The sequence below is a fragment of the Oncorhynchus masou genome, chromosome 13, assembly GCF_036934945.1.
Source record: "Oncorhynchus masou masou isolate Uvic2021 chromosome 13, UVic_Omas_1.1, whole genome shotgun sequence".
NCBI classification, from domain to species: Eukaryota; Metazoa; Chordata; class Actinopteri; order Salmoniformes; family Salmonidae; genus Oncorhynchus; species Oncorhynchus masou.
The window spans coordinates 33,894,920-33,911,732 of record NC_088224.1 but is presented as its reverse complement, the minus strand read 5'-3'; the positions used below and the strand labels follow the sequence as shown (position 1 = coordinate 33,911,732).

Below are 16,813 nucleotides of genomic sequence, written 5' to 3'. Positions count from 1 at the left end.
TTGTAGGTGATGCTACAGTTGAAGTTGCAATTGTGGTGGGCATAGGAGCTACGGTTGTGATGTCTGTAAGAGCTTCAGTTGTGGTTGTCGTTGGAGTTAAATTGGTAGTCGGACCTGCAGTTGAGATTGAGATTGTAGGAGCTACAGTTGTTGTAGTGGATGTTGTTGTGGTTGTCGAAGGAGGTAATATGGTAGTAGGAACTGCAGTTGTGAATAAAGTAGTTGGTGCTGAAGTTGTAGAGGTCGTAGGAGCAAGAGTTGTTGTTGTAGGAACTGCAGTTGGGATTGGCATTGAAGGAGCTAAAGTTGAGGAATTAGCTGCTGTCGTCGTTGGGACTGTTGTTCCTAAAGTCATTGGTGCTACATTTGTTGTAGAAGGAGCTTCTGTTGTGGTTGCAGTAGGGGATGCAGTAGTAAATGTAGAAGCAGCTACAGTTGTTGTTGTAGGAGCTGCTGCAGTTGTAGTGATCGTGGGAGCGACAGTTGTTGAAGAAGAAGCTGCAATTGTGGGGTTCAAAGGAGCAACAGTAGTGACGTCTGAAGGAGCCTCAGTTGTGCTTGTCGTTGGAGTTAAAATGGTAGTAGGACCTGCAGTTGTGATTGACGTAGTAGGTGCTGCTGTTGTGTATATGGAAGCATCTACAGTTGATGTTGTAGGAGCTGCTGCAGTTGTGGTCGTGGGAGCAACAGTTGTTGAAGTAGAAGCTGCAATTGTGGGGGTCATAAGAGCTACAGTTGTGATTTCTGTAGGAGCTTCAGTTGTGGTTGTCGTTGGAGTTAAATTGGTAGTTGGACCTGCAGTTGAGATTGACATTGTCGGAGCTACAGTCGTTGTAGTGGATGTTGTTGTGGTTGTCGATTGAGGTAAAATGATAGTAGGACCTGCAGTTAGGATTGATGTAGTAGGTGCTGCACTTGTGTTTGTTGAAACATCTGTAGTTGTTGTTGTAGGTGATGCTACAGTTGTAATTGAAGTTGCAATTGTGGGGGGCATGAGAGCTATAGTTGTAATTTCTGTAGGAGCTTCAGTTGTGATTGCCTTAGGAGTCAAAATGGTAGTAGGACCTGCAGTTGGGATTGATGTAGTAGGTGCTGCACTTGTCGTTGGTGAAGCATCTGTTGTTGTTGTTGTAGGTGATTCAACAGTTGTAGTTGAAGCTGCAATTGTGGTGGGCATTGGAGCTACAGTTATGATGTCTGTAGGAGCTTTGGTTGTCGTTGGAGTTAAATTGGTAGTAGGACCTGCAGTTGAGATTGACATTGTAGGAGCTCCAGTTGTTGTAGTGGATGTTGTTGTGGTTGTCGATTGAGGTAAAATGATAGTAGAAACTGCAGTTGTGATTGATGTAGTAGGTGCTGCACCTGTGGTTGTGGAAGCATCTGCAGTTGTTGTTGTAGGTGATGCTACAGTTGAAGTTGCAATTGTGGGGTGCATAGGAGCTTCAGTTGTGATGTCTGTTGGAGCTTCAGTTGAGGTTGTCGTTGGAGTTAAATTGGTAGTAGGACCTGCAGTTGAGATTGATATTGTAGGAGCTACAGTTGTTGTAGTGGATGTTGTTGTGGTTGTCGAAGGAGGTAAAATGGTAGTAGGACCTGCAGTTGTGAATAAAGTAGTTTGTGCTGAAGTTGTAGAGGTCGTAGGAGCAAGAGTTGTTGTTGTAGAAGCTGCAGTTGGGATTGGCATTGAAGGAGCTAAAGTTGAGGAATTAGCTGCTGTCGTCGTTGGGACTGTTGTTCCTAAAGTCATTGGTGCTACATTTGTTGTAGAAGGAGCTTCTGTTGTGGTTGCAGTAGGGGATGCAGTAGTAAATGTAGAAGCAGCTGCAGTTGTTGTTGTAGGAGCTTCTGCAGTTGTTGTGATCGTGGGAGCTACAGTTGTTGAAGAAGAAGATGCAATTGTGGGCTTCAAAGGAGCAACGGTAGTGACGTCTGAAGGAGCCTCAGTTGTGGTTGTCGTTGGAATTAAATTGGTAGTTGGACCTGCAGTTGTGATTGACATTGTCGGAGCTACAGTTGTTGTAGTGGATGTTGTTGTGGTTGTCGATTGAGGTAAAATGATAGTAGGACCTGCAGTTGGGATTAATGTAGTAGGTGCTGCACTTGTGGTTGTGGAAGCATCTGTAGTTGTTGTTGTAGGTGATTCAACAGTTGTAGTTGAAGTTGCAATTGTGGGGGGCATAGGAGCTACAGTTATGATGTCTGTAGGAGCTTCAGTTGTGGTTGTCATTGGAGTTAAATTGGTAGTTGGACCTGCAGTTGAGATTGACATTGTCGGAGCTACAGTTGTTGTAGTGGATGTTGTTGTGGTTGTCGATTGAGGTAAAATGATAGTAGGACCTGCAGTTGGGATTGATGTAGTAGCTGCTGCACTTATGGTTGTGGAAGCATCTGTAGTTGTTGTTGAAGGTGATGCTACAGTTGAATTTGCAATTGTGGTGGGCTTTGAATCTACGGTAGTGATGTCTGTAAGAGCTTCAGTTGTGGTTGTCGTTGGAGTTAAATTGGTAGTAGGACCTGCAGTTGAGATTGAGATTGTAGGAGCTACAGTTGTTGTAGTGGATGTTGTTGTGGTTGTCGAAGGAGGTAAAATGGTAGTAGGACCTGCAGTTGTGAATGACGTAGTGGGTTCTGAAGTTGTAGAGGTTATAGGAGCAAGAGTTGTTGTTGTAGGAGCTGCAGTTGTGATTGGCATTGAAGGAGCTTCAGTTGAGGTATTAGGTGCACTTGTCGTAGGGACTGTTGTTGCTGATGTCGTTGGTGCTACAGTTTTTGTAGAGAGAGCTTCAGTTGTGGTTGCAGTAGGGGATGCATTAGTAGTTGTGGAAGCAGCTACAGTTGTTGTTGTAGGGGCTTCTGCAGTTGTAGTGGTCGTGGTAGCTACAGTGGTGGAAGTAGAAATTGCAATTGTGGGAGTCGTAAGAGCTACAGTTGTGATTTCTGTAGGACCTGCAGTTGTGATTGACGTAGTAGGTGCTGCTGTTGTGTTTATGGAAGCAACTACAGTTGTTGTTATAGGAGCTGCTGCAGTTGTGGTCGTGGGAGCAACAGTTGTTGAAGTAGAATCTGCAATTGTGGGGGTCATAAGAGCTACAGTTGTGATTTCTGTAGGAGCTTCAGTTGTGGTTGTCATTGGAGTTAAATTGGTAGTAGGACCTGCAGTTGGGATTGATGTAGTAGGTGCTGCACTTGTGGTTGTGGAAGCACCTGCAGTTGTTGTTGTAGGTGATGCTACAGTTGTAGTTGAAGTTGCAGTTGTGGGGGTCATAAGAGCTACAGTTGTGATGTCTGTAGGAGCTTCAGTTGTGGTTGTCATTGGAGTTAAATTGGTAGTAGGACCTGCAGTTGAGATTGACATTGTAGGAGCTACAGTTGTTGTAGTGGATGTAGTTGTGGTTGTCGTAGGTGATACAGTTGTGGTTGTCGAAGGAGGTAAAATGGTAGTAGGACCTGCAGTTGTGAATGACGTAGTGGGTTCTGAAGTTGTAGAGGTTATAGGAGCAAGATTTGTTGTTGTAGGAGCTGCAGTTGTGATTGGCATTGAATGAGCTTCAGTTGAGGTATTAGCTGCAGTTGTCGTAGGGACTGTTGTTGCTGATGTCGTTGGTGCTACAGTTTTTGTAGAGAGAGCTTCAGTTGTGGTTGCAGTAGGGGATGCATTAGTAGTTGTGGAAGCAGCTACAGTTGTTGTTGTAGGGGCTTCTGCAGTTGTAGTGGTCGTGGTAGCTACAATGGTGGAAGTAGAAATTGCAATTGTGGGAGTCGTAAAAGCTACAGTTGTGATTTCTGTAGGACCTGCAGTTGTGATTGTCTTAGTAGTCAAAATGGTAGTAGGACCTGCAGTTGGGATTGATGTAGTAGGTGCTGCACTTATGGTTGTGGAAGCATCTGCAGTTGTTGTTGTAGAAGATTCAACAGTTGTAGTTGAAGTTGCAATTGTGGGGGTCATAAGAGCTACAGTTGTGATGTCTGTAGGAGCTTCAGTTGTGGTTGTCATTGGAGTTAAATTGGTTGTAGGACCTGCAGTTGAGATTGACATTGTAGGAGCTACAGTTGTTGTAGTGGATGTAGTTGTGGTTGTCGTAGGTGATACAGTTGTGGTTGTCGAAGGAGGTAAATTGGTAGTAGGACCTGCTGTTGAGATTGACATTGTAGGTGCTCCAGTTGTTGTAGTGGATGTTGTTGTGGTTGTCGATTGAGGTAAAATGATAGTAGGACCTGCAGTTGGGATTGATGTAGTAGGTGCTGCACTTGTGGTTGTGGAAGCATCTGTAGTTGTTGTTGTAGGTGATGCTACAGTTGTAATTGAAGTTGCAATTGTGTGGGGCATGAGAGCTACAGTTGTGATTTCTGTAGGAGCTTCAGTTGTGATTGTCTTAGGAGTCAAAATGGTAGTAGGACCTGCAGTTGGGATTGATGTAGTAGGTGCTGCACTTGTCGTTGGGGAAGCATCTGTTGTTGTTGTTGTTGTAGGTGATTCAACAGTTGTAGTTGAAGTTGCAATTGTGGGGGGCATAGGAGCTACAGTTATGATGTCTGTAGGAGCTTCAGTTGTGGTTGTCATTGGAGTTAAATTGGTAGTAGGACCTGCAGTTGAGATTGACATTGTAGGAGCTACAGTTGTTGTAGTGGATGTAGTTGTGGTTGTCTTTGATGATACAGTTGTGGTTGTCGAAGGAGGTAAAATGGTAGTAGGACCTGCAGTTGTGAATGACGTAGTGGGTTCTGAAGTTGTAGAGGTTATAGGAGCAAGAGTTGTTGTTGTAGGAGCTGCAGTTGTGATTGGCATTGAAGGAGCTTCAGTTGAGGTATTAGCTGCAGTTGTTGTAGGGACTGTTGTTGCTGATGTCGTTGGTGCTACAGTTTTTGTAGAGAGAGCTTCAGTTGTGGTTGCAGTAGGGGATGCATTAGTAGTTGTGGAAGCAGCTACAGTTGTTGTTGTAGGGGCTTCTGCAGTTGTAGTGGTCGTGGTAGCTACAATGGTGGAAGTAGAAATTGCAATTGTGGGAGTCGTAAGAGCTACAGTTGTGATTTCTGTAGGACCTGCAGTTGTGATTGACGTAGTAGGTGCTGCAGTTGTGTTTATGGAAGCAGCTACAGTTGTTGTTATAGGAGCTGATGCAGTTTTAGTGGTCGTTGGAGGTACATTTGTTGAAGTAGAGGCTGCAATTGTGGGGGTCATAAGAGCTACAATTGTGATTTCTGTAGGAGCTTCAGTTGAGATTGACATTGTAGGAGCTACAGTTGTTGTAGTGGATGTTGTTGTGGTTGTCGATTGAGGTAAAATGATAGTAGGACCTGCAGTTGGGATTGATGTAGTAGGTGCTGCACTTGTGGTTGTGGAAGCATCTGTAGTTGTTGTTGTAGGTGATTCAACAGTTGTAGTTGAAGTTGCAATTGTGGGGGGCATAGGAGCTACAGTTATGATGTCTGTAGGAGCTTCAGTTGTGGTTGTCGTTGGAGTTAAATTGGTAGTTGGACCTGCAGTTGAGATTGACATTGTCGGAGCTACAGTTGTTGTAGTGGATGTTGTTGTGGTTGTCGATTGAGGTAAAATGATAGTAGGACCTGCAGTTGGGATTGATGTAGTAGCTGCTGCACTTATGGTTGTGGAGGCATCTGTAGTTGTTGTTGTAGGTGATGCTACAGTTGAAGTTGCAATTGTGGTGGGCTTTGAAGCTACGGTAGTGATGTCTGTAAGAGCTTCAGTTGTGGTTGTCGTTGGAGTTAAATTGGTAGTAGGACCTGCAGTTGAGATTGAGATTGTAGGAGCTACAGTTGTTGTAGTGGATGTTGTTGTGGTTGTCGAAGGAGGTAAAATGGTAGTAGGACCTGCAGTTGTGAATGACATTGTAGGAGCTCCAGTTGTTGTAGTGGATGTTGTTGTGTTTGTCGATTGAGGTAAAATGATAGTAGAAACTGCAGTTGTGATTGATGTAGTAGTTGCTGCACCTGTGGTTGTGGAAGCATCTGCAGTTGTTGTTGTAGGTGATGCTACAGTTGAAGTTGCAATTGTGGGGTGCATAGGAGCTTTAGTTGTGATGTCTGTTGGAGCTTCAGTTGAGGTTGCAGTAGGGGATGCAGTAGTAAATGTAGAAGCAGCTGCAGTTGTTGTTGTAGGAGCTTCTGCAGTTGTTGTGATCGTGGGAGCTACAGTTGTTGAAGAAGAAGATGCAATTGTGGGCTTCAAAGGAGCAACAGTAGTGACGTCTGAAGGAGCCTCAGTTGTGGTTGTCGTTGGAGTTAAATTGGTAGTTGGACCTGCAGTTGTGATTGACATTGTCGGAGCTACAGTTGTTGTAGTGGATGTTGTTGTGGTTGTCGATTGAGGTAAAATGATAGTAGGACCTGCAGTTGGGATTGATGTAGTAGGTGCTGCACTTGTGGTTGTGGAAGCATCTGTAGTTGTTGTTGTAGGTGATTCAACAGTTGTAGTTGAAGTTGCAATTGTGGGGGGCATAGGAGCTACAGTTATGATGTCTGTAGGAGCTTCAGTTGTGGTTGTCGTTGGAGTTAAATTGGTAGTTGGACCTGCAGTTGAGATTGACATTGTCGGAGCTACAGTTGTTGTAGTGGATGTTGTTGTGGTTGTCGATTGAGGTAAAATGATAGTAGGACCTGCAGTTGGGATTGATGTAGTAGCTGCTGCACTTATGGTTGTGGAAGCATCTGTAGTTGTTGTTGTAGGTGATGCTACAGTTGAAGTTGCAATTGTGGTGGGCTTTGAAGCCACGGTAGTGATGTCTGTAAGAGCTTCAGTTGTGGTTGTCGTTGGAGTTAAATTGGTAGTAGGACCTGCAGTTGAGATTGAGATTGTAGGAGCTACAGTTGTTGTAGTGGATGTTGTTGTGGTTGTCGAAGGAGGTAAAATGGTAGTAGGACCTGCAGTTGTGAATGACGTAGTGGGTTCTGAAGTTGTAGAGGTTATAGGAGCAAGAGTTGTTGTTGTAGGAGCTGCAGTTGTGATTGGCATTGAAGGAGCTTCAGTTGAGGTATTAGCTGCAGTTTTAGTAGGGACTGTTGTTGCTGATGTCGTTGGTGCTACAGTTTTTGTAGAGAGAGCTTCAGTTGTGGTTGCAGTAGGGGATGCATTAGTAGTTGTGGAAGCAGCTACAGTTGTTGTTGTAGGGGCTTCTGCAGTTGTAGTGGTCGTGGTAGCTACAGTGGTGGAAGTAGAAATTGCAATTGTGGGAGTCGTAAGAGCTACAGTTGTGATTTCTGTAGGACCTGCAGTTGTGATTGACGTAGTAGGTGCTGCTGTTGTGTTTATGGAAGCAGCTACAGTTGTTGTTATAGGAGCTGCTGCAGTTGTGGTCGTGGGAGCAACAGTTGTTGAAGTAGAATCTGCAATTGTGGGGGTCATAAGAGCTACAGTTGTGATTTCTGTAGTAGCTTCAGTTGTGATTGTCTTAGTAGTCAAAATGGTAGTAGGACCTGCAGTTGGGATTGATGTAGTAGGTGCTGCACTTGTGGTTGTGGAAGCACCTGCAGTTGTTGTTGTAGGTGATGCTACAGTTGTAGTTGAAGTTGCAATTGTGGGGGTCATAAGAGCTACAGTTGTGATGTCTGTAGGAGCTTCAGTTGTGGTTGTCATTGGAGTTAAATTGGTAGTAGGACCTGCAGTTGAGATTGACATTGTAGGAGCTACAGTTGTTGTAGTGGATGTAGTTGTGGTTGTCGTAGGTGATACAGTTGTGGTTGTCGAAGGAGGTAAAATGGTAGTAGGACCTGCAGTTGTGAATGACGTAGTGGGTTCTGAAGTTGTAGAGGTTATAGGAGCAAGAGTTGTTGTTGTAGGAGCTGCAGTTGTGATTGGCATTGAAGGAGCTTCAGTTGAGGTATTAGCTGCAGTTGTTGTAGGGACTGTTGTTGCTGATGTCGTTGGTGCTACAGTTTTTGTAGAGAGAGCTTCAGTTGTGGTTGCAGTAGGGGATGCATTAGTAGTTGTGGAAGCAGCTACAGTTGTTGTTGTAGGGGCTTCTGCAGTTGTAGTGGTCGTGGTAGCTACAATGGTGGAAGTAGAAATTGCAATTGTGGGAGTCGTAAGAGCTACAGTTGTGATTTCTGTAGGACCTGCAGTTGTGATTGACGTAGTAGGTGCTGCTGTTGTGTTTATGGAAGCAACTACAGTTGTTGTTATAGGAGCTGCTGCAGTTGTGGTCGTGGGAGCAACAGTTGTTGAAGTAGAATCTGCAATTGTGGGGGTCATAAGAGCTACAGTTGTGATTTCTGTAGGAGCTTCAGTTGTGGTTGTCATTGGAGTTAAATTGGTAGTAGGACCTGCAGTTGGGATTGATGTAGTAGGTGCTGCACTTGTGGTTGTGGAAGCACCTGCAGTTGTTGTTGTAGGTGATGCTACAGTTGTAGTTGAAGTTGCAGTTGTGGGGGTCATAAGAGCTACAGTTGTGATGTCTGTAGGAGCTTCAGTTGTGGTTGTCATTGGAGTTAAATTGGTAGTAGGACCTGCAGTTGAGATTGACATTGTAGGAGCTACAGTTGTTGTAGTGGATGTAGTTGTGGTTGTCGTAGGTGATACAGTTGTGGTTGTCGAAGGAGGTAAAATGGTAGTAGGACCTGCAGTTGTGAATGACGTAGTGGGTTCTGAAGTTGTAGAGGTTATAGGAGCAAGATTTGTTGTTGTAGGAGCTGCAGTTGTGATTGGCATTGAATGAGCTTCAGTTGAGGTATTAGCTGCAGTTGTCGTAGGGACTGTTGTTGCTGATGTCGTTGGTGCTACAGTTTTTGTAGAGAGAGCTTCAGTTGTGGTTGCAGTAGGGGATGCATTAGTAGTTGTGGAAGCAGCTACAGTTGTTGTTGTAGGGGCTTCTGCAGTTGTAGTGGTCGTGGTAGCTACAATGGTGGAAGTAGAAATTGCAATTGTGGGAGTCGTAAAAGCTACAGTTGTGATTTCTGTAGGACCTGCAGTTGTGATTGTCTTAGTAGTCAAAATGGTAGTAGGACCTGCAGTTGGGACTGATGTAGTAGGTGCTGCACTTGTGGTTGTGGAAGCATCTGCAGTTGTTGTTGTAGATGATTCAACTGTTGTAGTTGAAGTTGCAATTGTGGGGGTCATAAGAGCTACAGTTGTGATATCTGTTGGAGCTTCAGTTGTGGTTGTCATTGGAGTTAAATTGGTAGTAGGACCTGCAGTTGAGATTGACATTGTAGGAGCTACAGTTGTTGTAGTGGATGTTGTTGTTGTTGTCGAAGAATGTAAAATGGTAGTAGGAGCTGCAGTTGTGAATGACGTAGTGGGTGCTGAAGTTGTAGAGGTTGTAGGAGCTGCAGTTATGATTGGCATTGAAGGAGCTACAGTTGAGGAATTAGCTGCAGTTGTCGTTGGGACTGTTGTTCTTAAAGTCATTGGTACTACAGTTGTTGTTGAAGGAGCTTCTGTTGTGGTTGCTGTAGGGGATGCAGTAGTAGTTGTGGAAGCAGCTACAGTTTTTGTTGTAGGAGCTTCGGCGGTTGTAGTGGTCATTGGAGCTACAGTTGTTGAAGTAGAATCTGCAATTGTTGGGGTCATAAGAGCTACAGTTGTGATTTCTGTAGAAACTTCAGTTGTGATTGTCTTAGGAGTCAAGATGGTAGTAGGACCTGCAGTTGTGATTGATGTAGTAGGTGCTGCATTTGTGGTTGTGGAAGATTCTGCATTTGTTGTTGTAGGTGATGCTATAGTTGTAGTTGAAGTTGCAATTGTGGGGGGCGTAGGAGCTACAGTTGTGATGTCTGTAGGAGCTTCAGTTGTGATTGCCATTGGAGTTAAATTGGCAGTAGGACCAGCAGTTGAGATCGACATTGTAGAAGCTACAGCTGTTGTAGTGGTTGTTGTTGTAGGTGATACAGTTGTGCTGGTCGAATGAGGTAAAATGGTAGTCGGACCTGCAGTTGTGAATGACGCAGTGTTTGCTGAAGTTGTAGAGGTTGTAGGAGCGAGATTTGTTGTTATAGGAGCTGCAGTTGTGATTGGCATTGAAGGAGCTACAGTTGAGGAATTAGCTGCTGTCGTCGTTGGGACTGTTGTTCCTAAAGTCATTGGTGCTTCAGTTGTTGTAGAAGGAGCTTCTGTTGTGGTTGCAGTAGGGGATGCAGTAGTAGTTGTAGAAGCAGCTACAGTTGTTGTTGTAGGAGCTTCTGCAGTTGTAGTGATCGTGGGAGCGACATTTGTTGAAGAAGAAGCTGCAATTGTGGGGTTCAAAGGAGCTACAGTAGTGACGTCTGAAGGAGCCTCAGTTGTGCTTGTCGTTGGAGTTAAAATGTTAGTAGGACCTGCAGTTGTGATTGACGTAGTTGATGCTGCTTTTGTGTTTATGGAAGCAGCTACAGTTGTTGTTATAGGAGCTGCTGCAGTTGTGGTCGTGGGAGCAACAGTTGTTGAAGTAGAAGCTGCAATTGTGGGGGTCATAAGAGCTACAGTTGTGATTTCTGTAGTAGCTGCAGTTGTGATTGTCTTAGGAGTCAAAATGGTAGTTGGACCTGCAGTTGTGATTGATTTAGTAGGTGCTGCACCTGTGGTTGTGGAAGCATCTGCAGTTGTTGTTGTAGGTGATGCTACAGTTGTAGTTGAAGTTGTAATTGTGGGGGACATTGGAGCTACAGTTGTGATGTCTTTTGAAGCTTCAGTTGTGGTTGTCATTGGAGTTAAATTGGTAGTAGGACCTGCAGTTAAGATTGACATTGTAGTAGCTACAGTTGTTGTAGTGGATGTTGTTGTGGTTGTCGTAGGTAATACAGTTGTGGTTATCGAAGGAGGTAAAATGATAGTAGGACCTGCAGTTGTGAATGACGTAGTGGGTGCTGAAGTTGTAGAGGTTGTAGGAGCAAGATTTGTTGTTGTAGGAGCTGCAGTTGTTGTAGAATGAGCTTCAGTTGTGGTTGCTGTGGGGGATGCAGTAGTAGTTGTAGAAGCAGCTACAGTTGTTGTTGTAGGAGCTGCTGCAGTTGTAGTGATCGTGGGAGCTACAGTTGTTGAAGTAGAAGTGGCAATTGTGGGGTTCAAAGGAGCTACAGTAGTGACGTCTGAAGGAGCCTCAGTTGTGCTTGTCGTTTGAGGTAAAATGGTAATAGGAACTGGAGTAGTAATTGACGTAGTAGGTGCTGCAGTTGTGGAAGCAGCTACAGTTGTTGTTATAGGAGCTGCTGCAGGTGTAGTGGTCGTAGGAGCAACAGTTGTGATTTCTATAATAGCTTCATTTGTAGTTGTCGTATGAGTTATAATGGAAATAGGACCTGCAGTTGAGATTGACTTAGTAGGTGCTGCAGTTTCAGTGGTCATCGGAGCTACGGTTGTGATTTCTGTAGGAGCTTCTGCTGTGGTTGTCGTAGCAGTTAAAGTGGTGGTAGGACCTGCAGTTTTGATTGACGTAGTAGGTGATGAGGTTGTAGAGATTGTAGGAACTACAGTTGTTGTAGGAGGAGCTGCAGTTTTGGTTGACGTAGAAGTTAAAATGGTACTAGGACCTTCAGTTAATATTGACGTAGTGGGTGCTGTAGTGGTGGTAGGAGCTACAGTTATTGTAGTATCTGCTGTTGTGGTTGCTGGAGGAGCTACAGTTGTGGTTGTCGTAGCAGTTAAAATGGTAGTAGGACCTGCAGTTATGATTGACATAGTAGGTTCTGTAGTGGTTGTAGGAGCTACAGTTGTTGTCGTCGAAGCTGCAATTGTGGGTGTGATATGAGTTACAGTTGTGATTTCTACTTCAGTTGTAGTTGTCAATGGAGTTAAAATGGTAGTAGATCCTGCAGTTTTGATTGACATAGTAGTTGCTGTCGTAGTTGTTGGAGCAACAGGCGTTGTAGAAGCTGCTGTTGTGGTTTCTCTAGGAGCTACATTTGTGTTTGGCGTTGGATTTAAAATGGTAGTAGGACCTGCAGTTGTGATTGGCGTTGTAGGAGCTGGAGTTGTCATTGGCGATGTTGTTGTGGTTGTTGTAGGTGCTTCAGCTGTAGAAGGAGCTTCAGTTGTGGTTGCAGTAGAGGATGCAGTACTAGTTGTGGAAGCAGCTACAGTTGTTGTAGTAGGAGCTGCAGTTTTGGTTGCCGTAGGAGTTAAAATGGTAGTAGTACCTGCAGTTATGATTGACGTAGTAAGTGCTGTCGTGGTTGTAGGACCTACAGGTATTGTAGTAGCGGCTGTTGTGGTTGTAGGTGATACAGCTGTAGTAGGAGCTGTTGTTGTGGTTGCAGTAGGGGCTGCAATAGTGGTTGTGGATTCAGCTACAGCTGTTGAGGTAGGACCTGCAGTTGTGATTGACGTAGTCGATGCTGAGGTTGTAGAGGTTGTATTAGCTGGAGTTGTTGTAGTAGGAGCTGCTGTTTTGATTGTCGTAGGAGTTAAAATGGTAGTAGGAAGTGCATTTGTGAATGACGTTGCAGGTGCTACAATTGTTATAGTAGCAGCTGCAGTTGTCGAAGGGGATGTTTTTGTGGTGGTCATAGTTGCTACAGTTGTTGTAGAAGAAGCTTCAGTTGTGGTTGCAGTAGGGAATGCAGTTGTAGTTGTGGAAGCAGCTACAGTTGTTGTTGTAGGAGCTGCAGTTGTCTTAGGGGATGTTGTTGTGGTTGTCATAGGTGTTATAGTTTTTGTAGTAGAAGCTTCAGTTGTGGTTCCAGTAGGGGCTGCAGAAGTGCTTGTGGAAGCAGCTTCAATTGTTGTTGTAGGAACTGCTGCAGTGGTTGTGGTCGTAGGAGCAACAGTGGCTGTAGTAGGAGCTGCAGTTGTCATAAGGGATGTTGTTTTGATTATTGTAGAAGGATCTAAATTTCTGGCTACAGTAGGTGCAATAGTTGTTGTAGAAGAAGTGTCAGTTGTGGTTGGAGTAGGGAATGTAGTAGTGGTTGTGGAATCAGCTATAGTTGTTGTAGTAGGAGCTGCAGTTGTGTTTGTCGTAGGAGGTAAAATGGTAGTTGTGACTGGCGTTGTAGGAGTTGCATTTGTTGTAGTAGGAGCTGCAGTTGTCAAAGGGGATGTTGTCGTAGATGCTGTAGTTGTTGTAGAAGAAGCTTCAGTTGTGGTTGCAGTAGGGGCAGCAGTAGTGCTTGTGAAAGCAGCTGCAGTTGTTGTTGTAGGTGCTACTATAGTTGTAGTGGCCGTAGGAGCTACAGTTTTTGTAGTAGGTGCTGCAGTTGTCGTAGGGGATGTTGTGTTTATTGTAGAAGGATCTTCATTTCTGGTTGCAGTAGGATCTGCAGTAGTTGTTGTGGAAGCAGCTTCAGTTGTGGTTGGAGTAGGGAATGCAGTAGCTACAGTTGTAGTAGGAGCTGCAGTTATATTTGTCGTAGGAGTTAAAATTGTAGTTTTAGCTTTAGTTGTGATTTGCGTGGTAGGAGCTGCAGTTGTTGTAGTGGGAGCTGCAGTCGAAGGGGATGTTGTCATAGGTGCTATAGTTGTTGTAGAAGAAGCTTCAGTTGTGGTTGCAGTAGGGGCTGCAGTATTGCTTGTGGAATCAGCTTCAGTAGTTGTTGTAGGAACTGCTACAGTTATTGTTGCCGTAGGAGCTGCAGTTGTTGTAGGGGATGCTGTTGTGGTTGTAATAGGTGCTATAGTTGTTGTAGAAGAAGCTTCAGTTGTGGTTGCAGTAGGGTTTGCAGTAGTGGTTGTGGAAGCAGCTACAGTTGTTGTAGTAGGAGCTGCAGTTGTGTTTGTCGTAGGAGTTAAAATGGTATTTGTGGCTGCGGGTGTGATGGGCATTGTAGGCGCTTCAGTTGTTGTAGTAGGAGATGCAGTTGTCGTAGGGGATGTTGTCGTGGTTATTGTAGAATGATCTTCATTTCTAGTTGCAGTAGGGGGTACTTTAGTGGTTGAGGAAGCAGCTACAGTTGTTGTAGGAGCAACAGTTGTCGAAGGGGAGGTTGTTGTGGTTGTCGTAGGTGCTATAGTTGTTGTAGAAGAAGCATCAGTTGTGGTTGCAGTAGAGGCTGCAATAGTGCTTGTGAAAGCAATTTCAGTTGTTGTTGTAGGTTCTGCTATAGTTGTAGTGGCTGTATGAGCTAGTGTGGTTGGAGTAGGAGCTGCATTTGTTGTAGGGGATGGTGTGGTTATTGTAGAAGGATCTTCATTTCTGGTTGCAGTAGGGGCTGCTTTAGTGGTTGAGGAAGCAGCTGCAGTTGCTGTTGTCAGAGCTGTTGCAGTTGCAGTGTTTGTAGCGGCGACAGTTGTTGTTGTTGGAGCTGCTGCAGATGTAGTAGCGGCTAAAGTTGCTGTAGTAGCTGCTGTTGTGGATGCTGTAGGAGTTAAAATGGTAGTAGGACCTTCAGTTGTAATTGGCGTTGTAGGAGCTACTGTTGTTGTAGTAGGAGCAACAGTTGTTGAAGGGGAGATTGTTGTGGTTGTCGTAGGTGCTATAGTTGTTGTAGAAGAAGCGTCAGTTGTGGTTGTAGGAACTGCTGCAATTGTTGTGGCCGTAGGAGCTACAGTTGTTGTAGTAGGAGCTGCAGTTGTCGTAAGGGATGTTGTCATGGTTATTGTAGAAGGATCTTCATTTCTGGTTACAGTAGGGGATGCTGTAGTAGTTGAGGAAGCAGCTACAGTTGCTGTTGTCGGAGCTGCTGCAGTTTCAGTGGTTGTAGCGGCTACAGTTGTTGTACTAGCTGCTGTTGTGGTTGCTGTAGGAGTTAAAATGGTAGTAGGACCTGCAGTTGTGATTGGCATTGTTGGAGCTACAGTTGTTGTAGTAGGAGCTGCAGTTGTCGTAGGGGAGGTTGTTGTGGTTATTGTAGAAGAATCTTCATTTCTGGTTGCAGTGGGGGCTGCTGTAGTGGTTGAGGAAGCAGCTTCAGTTGTTGTTGGAGCTGCTGCAGTTGTAGTGGCCGTAGGAGCTAAGGTAGATGTAGTAGGAGCGGCAGTTGTCGTAGGGGATGTTGTTGTGGTAGTCAGAGTTTCTACAGTTGTTGTTGTGGTTGCTGTAGGTGCTACAGTTGTGGTTGTCGTAGGAGTTAAAATGGTAGTAGGAACTTCAGTTGTGATTGGCGTTGTAGGAGCTACTGTTGTTGTAGTAGGAGCAACAGTTGTTGAAGGGGAGATTGTTGTGGTTGTTGTAGTTGCTATAGTTGTTGTAGAAGAAGCGTCAGTTGTGGTTGTAGGAACTGCTGCAGTTGTTGTGGCCGTAGGAGCTACAGTTGTTGTTGTAGGAGCAGCAGTTGTCATAAGGGATGTTGTCATGGTTTTTGTAGAAGGATCTTCATTTCTGGTTACAGTAGGGGCTGCTGTAGTGGTTGAGGAAGCAGCTACAGTTGCTGTTGTCGGAGCTGCTGCAGTTTCAGTGGTTGTAGCGGCTACAGTTGTTGTACTAGCTGCTGTTGTGGTTGCTGTAGGAGTTAAAATGGTAGTAGGTCCTGCAGTTGTGATTGGTATTGTTGGAGCTACAGTTGTTGTAGTAGGAGCTGCAGTTGTCGTAGGGGAGGTTGTTGTGGTTATTGTAGAAGAATCTTCATTTCTGGTTGCAGTGGGGGCTGCTGTAGTTGTTGAGGAAGCAGCTTCAGTTGTTGTTGGAGCTGCTGCAGTTGTAGTGGCCGTAGGAGCTAAGGTAGATGTAGTAGGAGCTGCAGTTGTCGTAGGGGATGTTGTTGTGGTAGTCAGAGTTTCTACAGTTGTTGTTGTGGTTGCTGTAGGTGCTACAGTTGTGGTTGTCGTAGGAGTTAAAATGGTAGTAGGACCTTCAGGTGTGATTGGCGTTGTAGGAGCTACTGTTGTTGTAGTAGGAGCAACAGTTGTTGAAGGGGAGATTGTTGTGGTTGTCGTAGGTGCTATAGTTGTTGTAGAAGAAGCGTCAGTTGTGGTTGTAGGAACTGCTGCAGTTGTTGTGGCCGTAGGAGCTACAGTTGTTGTAGTAGGAGCTGCAGTTGTCGTAAGGGATGTTGTCATGGTTATTGTAGAAGGATCTTCATTTCTGGTTACAGTAGGGGATGCTGTAGTGGTTGAGGAAGCAGCTACAGTTGCTGTTGTCGGAGCTGCTGCAGTTTCAGTGGTTGTAGCGGCTACAGTTGTTGTACTAGCTGCTGTTGTGGTTGCTGTAGGAGTTAAAATGGTAGTAGGTCCTGCAGTTGTGATTGGCATTGTTGGAGCTACAGTTGTTGTAGTAGGAGCTGCAGTTGTCGTAGGGGAGCTTGTTGTGGTTATTGTAGAAGAATCTTCATTTCTGGTTGCAGTGGGGGCTGCTGTAGTGGTTGAGGAAGCAGCTTCAGTTGTTGTTGTAGCTGCTGCAGTTGTAGTGGCCGTAGGAGCTAAGGTAGATGTAGTAGGAGCTGCAGTTGTCGTAGGGGATGTTGTTGTGGTAGTCAGAGTTTCTACAGTTGTTGTTGTGGTTGCTGTAGGTGCTACAGTTGTGGTTGTCGTAGGAGTTAAAATGGTAGTAGGACCTTCAGTTGTGATTGGCGTTGTAGGAGCTACTGTTGTTGTAGTAGGAGCAACAGTTGTTGAAGTGGAGATTGTTGTGGTTGTCGTAGGTGCTATAGTTGTTGTAGAATAAGCGTCAGTTGTGGTTGTAGGAACTGCTGCAGTTGTTGTGGCCGTAGGAGCTACAGTTGTTGTAGTAGGAGCTGCAGTTGTCGTAAGGGATGTTGTCATGGTTATTGTAGAAGGATCTTCATTTCTGGTTACAGTAGGGGATGCTGTAGTGGTTGAGGAAGCAGCTAAAGTTGCTGTTGTCGGAGCTGCTGCAGTTTCAGTGGTTGTAGCGGCTACAGTTGTTGTACTAGCTGCTGTTGTGGTTGCTGTAGGAGTTAAAATGGTAGTAGGACCTGCAGTTGTGATTGGCATTGTTGGAGCTACAGTTGTTGTAGTAGTAGCTGCAGTTGTCGTAGGGGATGTTGTTGTGGT

At 44.9% G+C, this 16,813-nt stretch overlaps 2 protein-coding genes and 1 long non-coding RNA gene across 3 annotated transcripts in view; 1 reads left to right on the top strand and 2 right to left on the bottom strand.

Annotated features, from left to right (window-relative positions):
* Window positions 1–16,813, top strand: part of LOC135552125 (uncharacterized) — an 87,512-nt gene that overhangs the window by 30,760 nt on the left and 39,939 nt on the right. The gene's annotated exons all lie outside the window — the stretch shown is intronic.
* LOC135551608 (mucin-5AC-like) lies at window positions 7,575–9,298 on the bottom strand. The gene is made up of 4 exons (XM_064982802.1): window positions 9,142–9,298; window positions 8,216–8,847; window positions 7,958–8,001; window positions 7,575–7,752 (listed from the first exon to the last, which is right to left on the bottom strand). The coding sequence occupies exons 1-4, from the start codon at window positions 9,296–9,298 to the stop codon at window positions 7,575–7,577; spliced, it is 1,011 nt and encodes a 336-aa protein (XP_064838874.1).
* On the bottom strand, window positions 9,321–15,157 carry LOC135551606 (salivary glue protein Sgs-3-like). Its single transcript, XM_064982801.1, has 4 exons — window positions 14,265–15,157; window positions 12,064–12,189; window positions 10,267–10,383; window positions 9,321–9,504 (listed from the first exon to the last, which is right to left on the bottom strand). Exons 1-4 carry the CDS (start codon window positions 15,155–15,157, stop codon window positions 9,321–9,323), a joined length of 1,320 nt encoding a protein of 439 aa, XP_064838873.1.

Coding starts and splice junctions, on each gene's coding strand:
- LOC135551608 (XM_064982802.1), bottom strand. CDS start 9,298: ATGCCAATCATAACTGCAGCTCCTACAACCTCTACAACTTCAGCACCC. Junction 8,848..9,141: donor AATGTCAATCTCAACTGCAG/GTCCTACTACCA, acceptor CCACCATTGTAG/CTACCACGACCACTACAACT. Junction 7,753..7,957: donor AAGCCCCTACAACAACAACT/GTAGCTGCTTCC, acceptor CTACAACTTCAG/AACCCACTACGTCATTCACA.
- LOC135551606 (XM_064982801.1), bottom strand. CDS start 15,157: ATGACAACATCCCTTATGACAACTGCTGCTCCTACAACAACAACTGTA. Junction 12,190..14,264: donor ACAACAGTAGCTCCTACAAC/GCCAATTACAAC, acceptor CCACTATTGCAG/CCCCTACTGCAACCACAACA. Junction 10,384..12,063: donor TACGTCAATCATAACTGCAG/GTACTACTACCA, acceptor CCACAATTGCAG/CTTCTACTTCAACAACTGTT.